Source organism: Euphorbia lathyris, chromosome 3, assembly GCF_963576675.1.
Source record: "Euphorbia lathyris chromosome 3, ddEupLath1.1, whole genome shotgun sequence".
Classification (NCBI taxonomy): Eukaryota; Viridiplantae; Streptophyta; class Magnoliopsida; order Malpighiales; family Euphorbiaceae; genus Euphorbia; species Euphorbia lathyris.
In genome coordinates this window covers 23,273,505-23,291,762 of record NC_088912.1, presented here as the reverse complement: position 1 = coordinate 23,291,762, position 18,258 = coordinate 23,273,505, and the positions used below count along the sequence as shown (strand labels likewise).

The 18,258-nt window shown below is 31.8% G+C and overlaps 2 protein-coding genes across 2 annotated transcripts; both read left to right on the top strand.

Moving 5' to 3' along the window:
• The first annotated feature begins 1,880 nt into the window (after positions 1-1,880).
• On the top strand, positions 1,881-9,894 carry LOC136221859 (L-ascorbate oxidase-like). The gene is made up of 6 exons (XM_066009314.1): positions 1,881-2,221; positions 3,132-3,224; positions 5,464-5,676; positions 7,268-7,453; positions 7,564-8,123; positions 9,225-9,894. Exons 1-6 carry the CDS (start codon positions 1,949-1,951, stop codon positions 9,619-9,621), a joined length of 1,722 nt encoding a protein of 573 aa, XP_065865386.1. The 5' UTR covers positions 1,881-1,948; the 3' UTR covers positions 9,622-9,894.
• A 3,626-nt stretch (positions 9,895-13,520) lies between these two features.
• LOC136221802 (L-ascorbate oxidase-like) lies at positions 13,521-17,818 on the top strand. Its single transcript, XM_066009228.1, has 5 exons — positions 13,521-13,877; positions 13,963-14,055; positions 14,824-15,036; positions 16,251-16,421; positions 16,568-17,818. Exons 1-5 carry the CDS (start codon positions 13,602-13,604, stop codon positions 17,618-17,620), a joined length of 1,806 nt encoding a protein of 601 aa, XP_065865300.1. The 5' UTR covers positions 13,521-13,601; the 3' UTR covers positions 17,621-17,818.
• The last annotated feature ends 440 nt before the right edge of the window (positions 17,819-18,258 follow it).

Here is an 18,258-nt window from a genome sequence, read left to right as displayed (position 1 = left end):
GGTCGCTTTCAAATTGTAAGAAAGAATTTTAGGTTACAGAAAAACTTATCTGAAATCGAACTGTGCCGTGGGTAGTACCACTGCCTTGAAAGCGATTTCGGCAGACAGAGGTGCAATCTGATAGTCCGTTCGCTCCCCAAGGTTAACACAGAAGGGTTTGAAACTTGTGCACTCAAAGTTCAAACCAGTGGAACAACAAAGAAGTTTTAATTGCCCAGAAAAGTGATTGAGAGAAGAAGAAGGATAGGAAAAAACCGTGTCTCACTTCTGAGATAAAAAATCAGATTTATAATATTTGTGGAGAAAGAATAGGAGGAAAAATCTCTGACTAAATCATTCTGATTTTGTTTGTTAGACAAAATTAATAAGTTGAGGAAGTAGTCAAAAGGGTAAATTAATTATGAGAAAAGATAAAATTCGGGCTCGGTCAGGACGGACCGACGTCGCGTGAACGAGCGAGTCCGTGTGGTATATATGCCAAAACCCACTAAACATAATTTAAAAGCTCATAAGGCCCAAGACAATATAAACCCCTTTATTCTTTCATTTCAATCCGATGTGGGATAGAAAAGAGCTTTAAAACCAATAAAGAGTTGTTTCACACCAAAGGCAAAAACCATAAGCCATCCAACATATTCAACCCTCTATATGCTTTATATGATCTAGGGGTGGGCATGGTTCGGTTAACCGGTCTATTAGGCAAAAAAATTAATCGAACCATTATCAACGGTTTTTTAACCATCCAAACCGAAACCGGTCCATATCACTCGGTTAACCATACAACCGGTTAACCATTAATTTCGGTTAGGTTTTTCGGTTAACGGGTTTTAACCAATTCTCACCAATTAACCAAAAATCAACGGTTAACCATAATTTTTACCCAAACCTAAATTTTTAAACAATATTAAAATACACATTTCAAAAATTCAAACGAAACGAATTCATATAAAAGTTCAAATTCAAACATAAGTACCGAACTAAAAAACAATCCATCAAATTTACATTTAAAACATAAAGAAATGTAAATAATATTTCGTTAAAGTGCTTATTACAATATTAATCCATCAAGTTTACATTCAAGTATAATCTATGTTATATATTTATATTAATATAGGTTATAATCTATGTTAAAGACTTTTTTTTAATCTTATAATCTATGTTATATAATATATGTTATATAATTATATATTAATTTTTTTAAAAAAATTGGTTATATTTATTAAACGGTTCGGTTAACCGTTAACCGCGGTTTTTGAAACTCTAACCCAAAACCGAAACTGAAACCGGTACCAATATATTTTTTTAACCATTAAGAAAACCACCAGTTCGGTTAACTGTTTTTTCCGATTTAGATTACCGGTTTTCGGTTCGGTTACCGGTTTGATCGGTTTTTTTGCCCACCCCTAATATGATCCCATAAGTATTATTGTGGCTCCCCTCAATGATAGATACAAAGAGGGTTAGAGGGAGCACTAGATGTCTGAAACTTCATATAAAAACCGTGTACAAAACTTTAATAGTTTTGCAAGAACATTTAAAAAGTATCAATTGAACACTCATAAATCATCGTATAGCACCTTAAATACATTGTGAGTGAATTCTAAATCCGTCATTAATCAGCCCTGCATCACATAATATGTATATATCTATGAAAAAATATTAAAAAAAAGATAATTGATTACAGATAAGAAAGAAAGAAAAAATAAAAAAGGAACATGTATTAAAAACCACAAATCCAAAGTACTAAAAAAGTGGAATAACAATGTGACATCAAGTGGAGTCCAACACTTTATGATGTTCAAAAAAAAAAAAAAAAAAAAAATTCCAACATGTAAGGATTATTATTATTAATTTATCCAAAAACAAATCTGATAATTTGGTAACCATAGTTACTATAAAACTAAGTAGTGAGTCTGGGAGTAGTAGTTAGAACTAGCAATTTTCACAGATGAGAAAGTGGGTGAAACTGGTTCTTATGTTATTCATGTGTTTGAAAGAAACATGTTTTTGTTTTGGATCAGATAAGTTGAGACATTTTTACAAGTGGGAAGTAGAGTATATGTTCTGGTCTCCAGATTGTGTGGAGAACATTGTCATAGGAATCAATGGAAGATTCCCTGGACCTACCATTAGAGCTAGAGCTGGTGATACCATTCATCTTCAACTTACCAACAAGCTTCTTACTGAAGGTGTTGTTATTCATTGGCATGGAATCAGACAGGTTTTTTTTCTTTGATTCTGTCTTTTTTTTTCATTTTATTATGACAGCTGGATTTAGGGCTGTAAAGCCAAGCTGCTCATGAGCGGTTCGTCGTTCAGTGTTCGGTTCGATTTATAAACGAGTCGAGTTTGAGCATTCGACTCAAAAGCTCGTGAACAAGCTTGGTTATAGGCTTATGAACAAGCTCGATTATAACATTTATGAACATGCTCGTTAAGCTTAGTTTAATTATTATTTTTAAATAAAGGTATTCATATTTCTATAAATTGAAAAATGTAAAACTAAGTAGTTGTAGGTTTTTAAAACTACGTAGTTTTGTGTTAAAAAAAGTAAATAATTTATTAATTCTCTTCTTTTTATCTAACACACTGTTTAGTCTTTTATTTTGAAAAACACACTATAATGTCTCTATTCTTTTATCAGTGTTAACTCTTTTTTCATTCTGTCTATTTTTTTTTTAGTTATTTAACCATTATATTTTGGATAAACAAAAGGGTAGAAAAGTATCATGTTAATTCTGTATCTAACATTAAGTATAGGGGTTATAAATTACTCTCTTCTGAAAACCTTAATTAGATTTGAAGCTACTGATCAATTGAAGAAAGAAGCCAGAGTAGAGACTCCAATACCATTTCTATAAATATTTAAATTTAACGGTCGAGTTTATATAAATTATAAGCAAGTTGTGAACAATAAAAAAGTAAATAAATTATAATTAACATCAAGTGTATATATATTTATACATTGAAACAGACATTGTGCATGGCATGTGATCAATATCAGTGTTTTGTTTTATTCATGATATCTGGATCTACAAAATTATATTAATTTTAGTAGAAATTTGATAAAATAAAAATAATTTTTTTTTTTTTTTTGCGTATGAATTTTTATTTTTTTGAGTTTTGAACAGTTAGGTACACCGTGGGCGGATGGCACAATTTCAATATCACAATGTGCGATAAATCCAGGAGAAACTTTTACTTATCGGTTCTTACTTGATAAGGTCAATCTTAATCTTCTCATCTCCTTAATTAATTTCTGTTTTAATTGTGTTTCAATGAATTTATAAAATATATTTCTGCCTAAACAATACTAATATACTAAAAGTCTTGTGAAAAACTCTACCTTAGGATTTTTAAGAAACATTAATTTTTAGGTCTATTGACCTGTTCACGGGTCGGGGTACCCGACCGGTCCGTCCAGGCCAATGTCCCTTAAGTGGGGTTAGGACAATGAAAATTGATCTAAGGTCCAAACTGGTCCAGACCCGCTAAAGTCCGTCTATATTTTGGACGAGTTTGAGATTGATAAAAATAGCACGAGCCGGTCCAGTCCGGTCCGCTTATTAATATTAATCAATAAATTAATGAATTTATATATTAAATATCTACTTTTAGGTATAAATTTTATTTTATTTAATTAAAAATTATGTAAATATTCCTAGGTGGGTTTATATGAACCGGGCTTGAGATTTGATGTTTAAATCCGGTCCAAACCCGCTTAAATTAATAGCGGGCTGAGCTGGACTTGGACTAAGTTTTTTTGCCTAAAAACCCGTTAGGTCCGGTCCAGCCCGGCCCATACATGTCTATATAAGGATTAAATAATAGGGAAAATTACACAGAAATTCATGTTTTAGAAATTATTTACAACTATGTCAAGTCATAATTTTGGATTATGTCAAACTAGTAAAATCAGTACTTTTAATATATTTTAAAGATTCGAATTTATAAATTAGAAGTCTAGAATATATTTTTTAGGGTTTATGATTTATAAATTGGACTCTAGAATTTTTAAATTACGGTGTAAACATAATATATAGAGAATAATGACATATTAATAATTAAGTTTGGTAATATGACTTAATTGTAATTTTGTACTTAATTATGATATTCATGTAATTGACCCAATAATAATAAGCTTGCGGAGAAAGTTTAAAGAGAAATTTACACAAAATTACAAGTTTTAAAGAGTATTTAAAATTAAATCAGCCTTATTTTTTAATATTATCAATTGGATTAATTCTCTTTTCATTTTATCAAATTGAATACCCACGTTTTTATTTGTTAATAGTTAATATTTTGTTTTTTGAATCAATAGTTAATATATTTTTTCCACCATTTTCTCTTTTTATAAATCCTAATTGATTAGTTTTTTTTTGGTAGGAATTGATTAGTTTTTTTTAAATACTGATTAATTACTTATTCACAAATATATATATATATATTAAAATTCATACTTTATTTATTTTTTTTGAAAATTTGATTCTTTATTTAACTTATTCAAATTCATACCTATTTTTTTTGAAAGGGGTTCAAATTCATACTTATTCATCTAAAAAAAATTTGGCATTTTTTTTTTTGTTGAGAAGATTACTTTTTTGACAGTTAAACATCACGACAATTTGACATATATATATATAAAATAGTAAAAAAAATCAGTAACCGATTCCTAAAAAAAATCAGTAACTGTTTGACATTTGTGGAATAAATTGTGATGTTTTGATTAGACCTCGGCATGGGTCGGGCTGGGCCAGGCTCGGGCCGGGCCTATGATAAAACCTGATAAGCCCAAGCTCAGCCCAAGCCCACACTAATTAGATTCGGGCTCGGGCCGGGCCGGGCTTGGGCCTAAACAAGGAATCCCAAGCCCGCACATCCAAGCCCATATCTATATTAAAAAAAATCAATTAAAATAAAATACTAACTTTTTTTTAATAAAAAATAATAAACATAATAGTTAATAAGTCTTAGAAAAATATAACAAACTAATAGTTATGTTCGAAATAAAATTACAACATAACAATAAAAAATAACTATCTAAAATTACAACATAACACTAAAATATAGCTATCTAAAATTTATATAATTAAATTTATAAATATATATATAACGGGTCGAGCCGGGCCAGGCCCACCGGGTATTTACATAGTCCAGGCCCGCCCATTTACGAGGCGGGCTTAATCGAGCTTGGACCGGGCCGGGCCTGACACTAATTTTATGTGTCCAGGCCCGGCTAAATAGGCCTGGACTCGGGCCGGGCGGGCGGGCTCATCGGCCCATGGCAAGGTCTACTTTTGATACATGAAGGATCAATTTATTGTTAGTATATATGACTTCTATCTAAAGAACCCAAGTTTAAATCAAATAACCTTTAAGGTTTTTCAGAGAAAAAAAAAGCCCTTTAAGGTTCGACCTTTTAATTAGAGATTATAAATTAATTATCTTTAAGATATAGTGCAGGCGGGAACATACTTTTACCATGGACACTACGGAATGCAAAGATCAGCCGGGCTTTATGGGATGCTGATTGTAGACGTGGCAGAAGGAGAGAGTGAGCCGTTCCATTATAATGACGAGATTAACCTTCTATTGAGTGATTGGTGGCACCAAAGTTCTCATCATCAAGAAGTGGGTCTTTCCTCCAATCCTATGCGTTGGATTGGTGAACCTCAGGTCAGGTCCCTCCTTAATTTTTAATTTTATGATAATCCACCTACTAATTAAATTAACCACAGCTTTTTAATATACATTATTTTATTTAATATTTAAAATATGTTGGGTGCCATGTGCACAACTTGATGTATTAAATTATTAATTATCCAATCAATTGCATTTTATTGTTTAATTTCATAGTTTTAGAGCTAATTGCATTCAGTTTTCTGTGCCTTCTATTGTTACTTTGTTTTTGACAAAGTAACATTATTTGGTGTGTTTTCACCATTGGATGATGGATTAGAAAATTAATCTAATGGTGAAAACATACAAAGTAAGGCTTACTTTGTTAAAAACAAAATAAGCATAGCCTTTACCATTTCTTATTATCAGAAATAGCACAAAAATTTCATAAATGAGAATGTTATTACATTTTTTTTAAAATATATTTTTCCACTAAAAATTTAGCCATATAAAAATAAATACATTTTGCTTCAAAAAAAATAAAAATAAATAAATACATTATAATGCGGCAAAATTTTGATGACATAATATGTGTAGTATTTTCGCAAATGTTTTGTTTGTTTTCGGACAATAGAACTAGATATGTCCATGGGCCGGATTGGACCGGATTCGCCCGGTGGACCTATGGGCTTTTATGTCAAAATTCTCATCTCAAATCCAGTCATATCCACTATTAATTTAGACGGGTTCAGGTTTAAAAATCAAATTTCAAACCCTACCTATATAAGACTCCTAACAAAAAATGTACATTATTTTTAGTTATAAAAAATAAAATTCATACTTAAAAGTAAATATTTAATTATAAAAATATAAAATCTCTAATTAATATTAATAAGGTGGGTCGGCTGTGCTATTTTTATCAATCACAAATTCGTTCAAAATATAGACGGGTTTTAATGGATTTAAGCCGGACTTGACCTAAGATCAGTTTTCATTATATAAACCCGGTCTAAGAGACACGGGTCTAGATGGGTCGGACGGATATTTAGACCATTTGGACATATCTAAATAGGACTACAAGTGAAATTAAAGTTAAACAACCATGACTTTCTTGTTAAGAATTTACGCATTTTTTGTTTTATTTTAAATGAGTGGAGGTGATCCATGGATGTAATTAAGGATAAATTATATTTATGGCCCCTCAATTTTTTCTCTACTTTCATTACTGTCCTTAACTTGAAATTGGATTTTATAGCTCCTGAATTTTGCATTTCCTTAACATAATAAATTTTTTTTTTATCATTGACCAAGTAAAAATAACCAATAACCAATGACGATCTCAATTTTAAGAAGTTTAAAAATTAAAATTGCTGAAAATCATATTTTCCGTGAAACCAACATTTTCGATTTTTCTAATCACAATTCTTTTTAAAAAAATCTCTTTAAACAACCATTTTATCTCTTCTAAGAAAAAAACACCTAAATAATTTTACATACCAAAAATTCAAAAATTAAAGTTGTTTAGAATGTAATTTTCATCACCAAAATGTCCGGTTTGAAGAACGAAAAATAAAGATAAGCACTATGAATTTATTATTCACTTGAAAATTAAATAATTCTAAATATTATTTGAATGATTAAATTTCAGAGCCTTCTTATAAATGGAAGAGGACAATATAATTGTTCTATAGCTCCTAAATTCAGCAAGCAAAAATGCCATTTAAAAGGGGGTGAGCAATGTGCACCACCAATCCTCAATGTGCAAAGAAATAAAATTTACAGGCTCAGAATTGCTAGTACCACTGCCCTTGCTTCTCTCAACTTTGCCATTTCTGTAAGTAATATATTTTTTTTTAATTACATGTCGCTTTCGTGTCATATTATCGATTTGGGGCGTGCATAATTTTGTCACCTCTAGACTTACAACTTGTGATCAATTTGTAGGGACACAAGATGGTGGTGGTAGAAGCTGATGGAAATTACGTGAAACCATTTGAAACCAATGATTTGTACATATATTCCGGCGAGAGCTACTCCGTACTAATTACCACAAATCAAACGATAGGCAATTATTGGGTTTCAGTAGGCCAAGTGGCAAGAAATTCCAATACAACTCAAGCCCTAACCCTTTTAAACTACCATAAAACTCCTCTTCAAAACCCGCCTTTTTTACCCCCTCCCATCACCCCCAAATGGGATGACTTTCAACGTGCAAAAACGTTTTCGGGTCGAATCTTTGCTCGGATAGGGACTCCACAACCTCCGAAAAAACACGACCGTCGGATTATCCTACTAAACACCCAAAATAGGATTCACGGTTATACAAAGTGGGCTATCAACAATGTTTCCCTTGTATTACCTACAACTCCATACTTAGGTTCAATGAAGTATCGTCTTAAAGACGCTTTTGATCAAGCAAATCCGCCAGAGAAATTTGCTGAAAATTATAATGTGATGGAACCACCGCCAAACCCTAACACCACTACCGGAAGTGGCATTTATAGGTAACGCTATCAACTTTTTATACGATAATATGAGAGACAATTTGTTTGACGTTATTTTTATTTTTTTATTGTATTTATATTGCATATAATAATGTGGTATATATAAATCACATGATAACTAGGGGTGAGCATAGATAAGTATCGATTTGAACAAAATTAAACTGAAATGTGCATATTTTTGGAACTTATTCGAACTGAATTATATTTCTGTTTGGTTTGATTCAACCGAACTAAATCGGTTTGATTTGGGTAAAAAAGCGAACATAATTTTTTTTAAGAAAAATAATTTTTCTTTCAATTTTGTATTCCAATATTAATAATACTAATACATTTAAATTGTTCACTTTTAAACATATTACTTTTACTAATACTAATATTCATTATATTTATAACCATAATGATACTAATGATATTATTTTACAAGGGTAAATTACATACGTAGATGGTGTATAGCCTTGTCATTTTTCACATTTTGGTGTACAACTTTCAATTTTGCACATAAAATAAAACTGTACAACCTTTTGGTGACTTTCCACTAAAGTGTATAACCCGTAATTGTGACCGATCAACGCACCACGTCAGCAATTTGACCTCTCTAAAAGTCAAAATTGCTGACGTTTCACATTGACTTCGTGTTGACCAACAACTTTTGATTTTTAAGGAGGTCAAATTGCTGACGTGGCATATTGATCGGTCACAATTACCGGTTGTACACTTTAGTGGAAAGTCACTGAAAGGTTATACAGTTTTATATGGAAAATTGAAAGTTATATACTAAATTGTGAAATAGGGTAAAATTGTACACCACGTATATAATTTATCCTATTTTACAACTATAATAATACTAAAAAACTTGTTATATAGTGATTTTGATAATACTTTTTTCTGTAGTACTTATATATAAAATGTATTAGCAGGATTATCTAGCTAGTTTGGTTCGGTTCAGTTTTTCCTTTTTTATAGAAAAAACCCGAATCCAAAAACAAATTATTTCATAGCAAAAATGATAACATAACCAAACCAAACCGAACTATAATTTCATTTTTTTCCCTGATTTTGCTCACTCTTAACGATAACCCGTTTTGACACTAATATTTACAGGCTCGATTACAAGTCGACGGTGGATGTGATACTACAAAATGCAAACATGTTAAAGAATGGTGCAAGTGAAGTTCATCCATGGCATTTACATGGGCATGATTTTTGGGTGTTAGGATATGGAGAAGGAAAATTCAGAGAAGAAGATGAGATTAAATTTAATTTGAAAAATCCAGCATTGAGAAACACAGCTATGGTATTTCCACATGGATGGACTGCTTTGAGATTTGTAGCAGATAATCCAGGAGTTTGGGCATTTCATTGTCATATTGAACCACATTTACATTTGGGTATGGGTGTGGTTTTTGCTGAAGGGGTTCAACATGTTGGTGGGATACCTAATGAGGCTCTTGCTTGTGGTTTAATTGGGAGAAGATTTATGGATTTTGAGAAGCATTAATTTAATTAATTAAGGTTCTCAAATTATACCTCTGGGGTGTTTGCTTCAGTTTTTCGGATGAACATTTAACGTTTCACTTCAAACTGCAGGAAATATAGCGTTTTGATTATGTCTATAAAACCATAGTATTTAACATTTTCTCTGAAAACTGCAGCGTTTTGGAGCTTTTCACGAACAACTGTTTGTAGTTATTTGTTATTGATAAAATTATCCTTCTTATTTCCACACGGTATATTTGTTCTTTAACATTAGTTCTATTTCTATAACATAATTATCGAGCAAACAATATTTTGTTGTGTTCAATAAAATTTTTATTTAGATTACTTTTATTAATTTGTATAATACATTTTTTATTTTGTAATTTATTTGTTGATTAATTTAAAACATGCTCATTTTAAACATTTTAAATAGTAACGGCAACAGTTCATTACAATTTTACCAAACACTAATAATTAAACAACTAATAACAAACGGCTTACTGCAACTGCAAATCGTTAATATCAACAACAACAACGGTTAGCTAACAGCTCAGCCAAACAGGCCTGATATGTAGCATATTTGCCATGCAAAATAGTATTAGGTTAATGTTGCTCAAGGGTTAGTAACTATTTGATTTACATTTAATAGCATTGTGAATGAGTTAAGTTGCTCAAGAGCAGTTTGGGGTTCGATTTGATTGTGTTCAGTTTGATTTATAAACGAGGTGAGTTTGAACATGGAGAAACTCGGCTCAAAGGTTTATGAGCAGACTCGATTATAGCTACACTTATGTAAATTTTAATTTTATAGGTTTCATAACTATATAGTTTTGTGATAAAATTAACGAGTTGCTTACAAACAGCTTACGAGCATGATTTTAAGCTCAAGCTCATGCTTGTCAATTTTTCAACAAGCCAAGCATGAGGAGGCTATAACTCGGCTCCGGGTTACAACCCTAATATTTAATGGATTCAAAAACCATTTTGAATATTTTTTTCTATATCCTCAAATTTGGCTATTCTTTAAGAATCATTGTGTGCCGCTGATCTCCCACCGTCTCATCTCTAGCAAATTGCTAATTTTAATTTAAATGTTTTGGTTATTCGGTTAGTAATTGAACCGAATCGAACCTAATTTTTTCTGTTTTTATAATATTCAGTTAATAATTATATTCAGTTTGGCTAAAACTCCGCGGGCGCCTCGACTCTCCCTCAAGTGTCGGTCAGCGAACTCCTAACGAAGGGATCTATCCCCTTATAAGCGTCTCGTCAATACGTCTGTCGTTATTCCGTCTTGGAGGGTCTCCTTGTGGTTAAACCTCGCCCTAGAATGAGGACGCACTATGGCCATTCGCCGACCCCATAATGTCCGTAGAGTTTCCCTCTACGGAGACATCCGTCTCCCTTCACGTATAGTGTTGCTTATACCAACTCGACCTCTACCATTAGCGTACGTTGATATGTTCCATTCGACACTCCACGCTGAAACCTTCTCGTAGCTTTACCAATGCTTGGGGGTTGAGTTTGTCTATGGTCAAACTCCCCCCTTACACCGAGCTGCCGGCGGTGGATACCCTTACGAACCAAAAAGAAATCACACCGAACCAATTTTCACCTCTAATTTGTAGCCATTAACAATTTGCTGATATATTACCAAACAGACACAAGTTTCAATATGTGTTGCCTGGTTTGATGAAGAAGGAGTTCCTTTCGGATAGGAACTTGTCAATAATACAACTTACCACTTTGAGAAAATGTATTTCAACATCCTGCATTCTGTAACCTAAACTATTCACGTGAGCCTATGGAATATGATATTGACACGTGTATCTGACAACATTGACCAATGACTTTAATCAATCACCAGACAACAATATCAAAAATCAAAAGGATTATAACATGAAAATGAATAAAAAATGTGGAAAATATGAACAACCACAAACACAGAAACAAGAAAAAAGAAGGTAGTGGGTTATATCTGAAATTCTGAATGTTCACATTCATCGTTCATCGAATCTTGATTGGCTTTTGTTTTTAACCTGCTGTACTAGGATGTTGATTGCAACATTGTTCATTCATTACAGCATACCAAAACAAAATTATATACTGTGAACTCACATTGAACTGTGATTCTGATACTATGTAAACAAAGGTCTAACTTATAAAATGGTACAAATTTGCATATATAGTTTTTGGAGCAGTATAGATTTATAATGAAATTGTAAGTACAAGTTTGTCCTTCTAATGAAGATCAATTTTACATTGTTCGACTGTCATATCAAACCTTTAATAAGTTTTAGTAATAGACTGAAATAGTTTCGTACACTTTGACTAGTGTAAATGTGTTACTAACGCAATTAAAGTTTGATATTTTCTTTTTTTGTGATTAATTTATAAGTGCGGACTTAGTTGTTAGAGCACTCCTAGTGGTTTATAAAAGGGACTGATCTGCAAATAAAAAAGAATGAAAGTGTGTATCTAACCATTAGGATAGAAAAAATATGAGTATCTATATTTGGACAGTATTCTTAAATTTGAAGAGTGTGAAACAAAAGAGCAGTTCAATGGAAGAAGGGAAACAACGCACTGATGTGTCGCATAGGGAGAGGAGGACGTCACATTTAGTTGCTCAACTGCGCGTTGCTCATCTTTTCTGCGAATTTCAAGACACACAATCATAGAAAATACAAACCCAAGTGTTCCATAAATTGAAGTTTTTATTATTATTTATTACTCAATTTTATCTTCTCGGCAAAATTTGTTTTCTAATATGGGATGGATTTCAAAATTAATTATAATTTTATTCTAAAAATCAAGATTTAACATATAAATTAAATTATTAGATTTTTTTTGTATTATTTAATTGGTTAGGCTATACTTACTTTGGTTTTTCAAAGTAAGCCTTATTTTGTTTTTTCCACCATTGGATGGTGATGAATTTTGACAAAGTAAGCTAATCCTATGGTAGAAAAAACAAAATAAAACTTACTTTGTCAAAAACAAAATAAAACTTACTTAAGAGAGTGTTATAATATGGAGAGTGTTTTGTAATAGTGTATATTGATGAGGTGGCAGTGGTTGGATACACCCACCACTAGAGATGCTCTTAGGGTTTTCACAAATTATTTGTAACATTGTTATATAGTAAATATTTGAGATATAATTGATATTTAAAAAGTTTGATGTAACTGTGTTGTTAACATAGTAAATATTTTAGATATAATTGGTATTTGAAAAATCTGATGTAACAATTAAACAACAGTCAAATTAGCCCGTCCAAATTTTCCATTATGTATGGATAAAATTCATCTTATTTGAAAACGTCATGGGTCGATATACAATTTTATACATCAAGAATAAATTTGCAGTTCCAAAACCGAATAGGGACAAATTTCGGCATTATCTCATAATAATAAGTGCAAATTCCAAAAATAACCTTTATAGTTTCACTATTTTGCAAATGAGTGTCTATAAAAAAAAATTTATTGCAAAAAGAGGACTGAGGTCCTCGGTGTTAGCAAAATCAATGATTTTTAGGTTAATACTGTCAATTTGGCCGTGATGACTTAAAAACAGAAAGTTCAATTGATCACTGTCAGTTTAACCGTTGATATTTACAAATGGGTGTCTAAACATTCACTTTCCATCTCGCAACAAAACATCTAAAAGGACATCAAAACTAAAAACTTGAAGAATTAAAGTTGCTTATAATATTATAAATTTTGATAATTTTTTTTATTTTGAGATCGTTAACATTAAACTGACAGTGTCAATCTAAAAGTCGTTCGTTCTTCTAACCACAAACACACCAATCCTCTTTTTACAGCATAAAAAAACCACAAGCACTCATTTACAAATCCGCAAAACCACGGGCTTGTATTTAATTATTATAAGGAGAACATGTATTTTAGAAGGAGCCAAAGAAATGGTGATGAGCTAACATGTTTTTTGGTAGTATAAATATATGATGTGTAAGACTATTACACAGACAACTTCAACACCATGAAAACAATCATCTCTTCTTCTTCAATACTAACTTTCATTCTTCTCTTTTTCTCTTTCAACAAAACATCATGTTTCAAGTACAGACATTATTACAAATGGGACATTGAGTATATGTTCTGGTGTCCAGATTGTGTTGAAAACGTTGTTATCGGAATCAATGGCGAGTTCCCTGGTCCCACTATCCGGGCAAGAGCCGGTGATACCGTTCATATTGATGTCACTAACAAGCTACATACTGAAGGTGTTGTTATTCATTGGCACGGAATCCAACAGGTTTGAGTTTGTTCTGTTAATTTTAGGATTTGTTTGTTCAACCGTTACTGTGTGTATATTAAGAAAATATTCTCTTTTTGAACAGAAAGGTACGCCCTGGGCGGATGGCACAGCTTCGATATCACAATGTGCGATAAATCCAGGAGAAACTTTTACTTATAGGTTCACACTTGACAAGGTTAATTTTTACTCCCTTCTCCTTTATGAAATGTCACAAATTTTTAACCGAAATTAATAATGTTCGTTACAAACTAGAAATTCAATTTATGTAATTATAATTGAGCTTAATGTATGTTTATTGCACTCGATCTAGTTAATAACTTCTTTTGATATCGTCTTGTAATCTTTAATTAGTTATTTTTAAAGGGTATAAGAGCATCTCTAATATTATTAGTGCACTTTTTAGAAATAATATAAATAATTAATTCTTAGTGATTAAAACATATCATCTTCAACAATACTTTTCGTATTCACTCCTTATTTATTATTTTATTATTAAAATTATTAGTTATTGTTATATTTACCAATAGTGAAATGAAAGACTCTTCAATAATAAATTATTAATAAAAAAATGAAATAAGGAAACAGTAACTAACAGGTGGAGAGACTCTCTATTAACAGAGATGATGAGAAGGCTCTTAGAACACTGAGAATTGTTGGAATTGATTTTAACTCTTTCTCCTTAAATTTTGACTTAAGAATTAAAATAATCGTTCAGTAGAGATGCTCTAAGAGGATAGTGATAAAAATATTATTCTTAAACTTTAGCTACAAAATTTAGTTTATCTATTCTAATGATACCACGTTAATCCAATTATTAATCTAATATTATCTGAGTAGAAGTACTGATCCTCGCCCGGAATAAAACTTCTCCATCCTCACAGTTTTTTAAAAAATTGACAAAACGGGTCATCAAAATGAGGTTAATAGTATATATATGGTGCAGGCAGGAACATACTTTTACCATGGGCATTATGGAATGCAAAGATCTGCGGGACTCTATGGGTTTGTGATTGTAGACGTGGCAGAAGGAAAGAGTGAGTCATTCCCTTATGATGATGAAATCAACCTTTTATTGAGTGATTGGTGGCACCAAAGTTCCCATCACCAAGAAGTCCGCCTTTCCTCCAATCCCATGCGTTGGATTGGTGAACCTCAGGTCATTTTATTTTTGCTCATCTTTCAAACACATGGGAATTATAAGGATCAATTTGTTACTTAAAGTTTGATACTAACATCAATTTCATTCGAAATTAAATTTGATATCAAAATTTGAGAATAAAATGACAGGTTACTGATACATCTTAAATAAATGTCAATCATATGACAGCAACATGTGTTATTTTAGATTGATTCGATCCTAGATACCAAATTGAAGGACTAAACTGATACTTAAACTTAATATTAAACTATATTGATTCTATTGAAGAGCCAAAAAAAAATTGAGGAAACTCAGTTAAAAGGTTTTATTATTATTATTAAGATTTATTTTTTCTCTTGTTTTGTAGAGTTTGATGAGTTTCGTGTGCTTAGTTATAGCTTTCCCTGAATCATAAATTTCGAAAGAGAAAGAGAAAGAAAAGAAACAAGGAGAGAAAAAGCAAATGGGGAGAGAGAAGAGAGACAGAGATGACGATGAAATTGGTTAAAAATAGTAAAATAAAAATTAAAAAATTGGAATGACAAAAATACCTTTTGATTATTTGACTAAAAATTTCCAGATTAGAATTTTCTAACGGTGTTAATAGTTTGTACATTCTCTACTAATATATTGTCACTTTTAAAACACGAGGATTGTATTTACAAATCGGTTAAACCACAAGAGTTATTTTTGTAACTTTCCATTCAAAGTAATAGAATCAATTTATATAAATTAAACCACCAAGTGTGGGGTATTTCATAGTTTGAGGTTAGACCTGTTCACATATTCGAAAATATATCCAGTCTGTCTAGGTTGCGTTTAATAAATCAGACTTAGATATTGTTCATAAAATTGAAAATTAAGTGTAGAAGAAATAAGTATTCTCCCGATTTCATTATATAAGTCATTCCAAAGTGTTTCAAGCAAATTAAGAAATACAATTAATATATAGTCAAATTAATGAATTTACATTAGTTAACTTAAAAAAAATCGCTCTCCCATGGTTGGAGAATGAGTGTTGAAATGTTAAAAAACATATACTAAGACAAAAAAAAATCAATACTTAAACCAAAAAACTAAACTAAATTTTTAAAAAAAACTAGATTGACTTATGTTTTGGAAAAATATTTACTTTTTATAATGTCTTATATAATGGAATGTACAACGTTTAAATATTATCAATGATCTTGCTTCATTAATTTTGGAACTTTATTTTTTGAATGAATTTTCAGAGCCTTCTAATAAATGGAAGAGGACAATACAATTCCACAGAATATAGCAAACCTTCTCTCACGTGCCAGTTGCAATGCACACGTGCAATCCTCAAAGTCGAACCAAACAAGACTTACAGGCTAAGAATTGCTAGTACCACCACCCTTGCTTCTCTCAACTTAGCCATTGCTGTAAGCACATTTATTAACTTCTTTATTTAGTCTGGTTTGTTTCTGTTAGCGGTTTGCTGTTACAGTTTCAAAAAATAGAAACAAACTGATATTAATCTAAATGAATTAACTTCCATCTTCACAATCAACAATGTTTTGATTTGCAGGGTCACAAAATGCGAGTGGTAGAAGCAGATGGGAATTATGTGAAGGAATTCGATACGGATGATTTGTACATCTATTCGGGTGAAAGCTACTCTGTGCTACTTACTACCAACCATAAGCCACGCAATTACGCAATTTCCATAACCCAAGTAGCAAGGGATTCCAAGACTAGCCCGGCTATTACCATTTTAAATTATAAAGGTGTTCATGTTGACGAACATTTCTTATCCCCCTCTAGTGCTCCGAAATGGAATGACTATGCCCGTGCCAAAATGTTTTCTAATAAAATTGTTGCTCGGGATCGAACTCCACGGCCTCCGAGTAAATATCATCGTCGGATCATCCTACTAAACACGCAAAATACGATGAACGGTTTTACGAAATGGGCTATCAACAATGTTTCCCTTGTATTACCCGCAACTCCGTACTTAGGTGCCATAAAGTACGGTGTGCGAGATGCTTTTGATCAAACAAGTCCGCCGGAGAATTTCCCATATAATTATGATGTGATGAAGCCACCACTGAACCCTAATACAACAGTCGGAAATGGGGTTTACGAGCTTGGATATATGACTGTAGTTGATGTTATACTTCAAAATGCTAACATGATTAATAAAGATACAAGTGAGGTTCATCCATGGCACTTGCACGGCCACGATTTTTGGGTATTAGGATACGGAGAAGGGAAATTTACGGAGAAAGATGAGGCGAAATTCAATAGAAAGAACCCACCATTGAGAAATACAATAGTGGTATTCCCTCATGGATGGACTGCATTGAGATTTGTAGCTGATAATCCAGGAGTTTGGGCATTCCATTGCCATATTGAGCCACATTTGCATTTGGGCATGGGTGTTATTTTCGCAGAAGCAGTTCACCGTGTTCATCATATACCGAGTCAGGCTATTTCGTGTGGTTTGATCGGAAGGAAATACGTAGAAATGACAATTCTAAAGGGTAGTAATGTATCCACCATCCCCGTCCCTGTCCCTGCACCAATTGACCATAGCAAGTCTCAGTCTCAGTCATCACTGGCACCGGCACCGACCCCATGATAGATGGACATAAAAATCTCCATCATAAATAGTATTGATGTGCTTTTTTGTTGGTGTATTATATAACTAGCTTTACTTTCCATGTACACTTTATGCTTCTAATCCAATTCTAACTACAAGAGGTTGGATATAATCATATAATTTGAAGTGTTTAGAATTAATTTAAAGTAAATGTCGTGTTTTAGTTGCGAAGCCAAGATTTCATACCCGAGAGCTAATTTTAAGACTGTGGTTAGGGTAGTTTTTCAAGCAAAATTTTTTAGCCTACAGTATAATAAAACAAATTCGATTTTGGATGTTGACTATAAAATTAAAAGTGTCCAACATAATCATACATTAAAATCCCTAAATTAAATTTTCAAATCAAAGCCTCTAAATTAAATCCTCAATTTGACGGACCGTGGAAAAAAATTTAACCTACAATATGATAGAATTTCTTCGTTTTGGTGTGTAGATTATAAAATTGAAAGTGTCAAACATAAAAAAAAACATAAACATATTTAATTTTCTAAGTTGAATACTAATTTTCTAAAATTAAATTCTCAAATCAAAACCTTTAAATTAAATTCTCAATTTAAAACCCTTAAATTGAATATGTAACATAACACTTTGATTAAACGAAGTAAAAAATAATATAT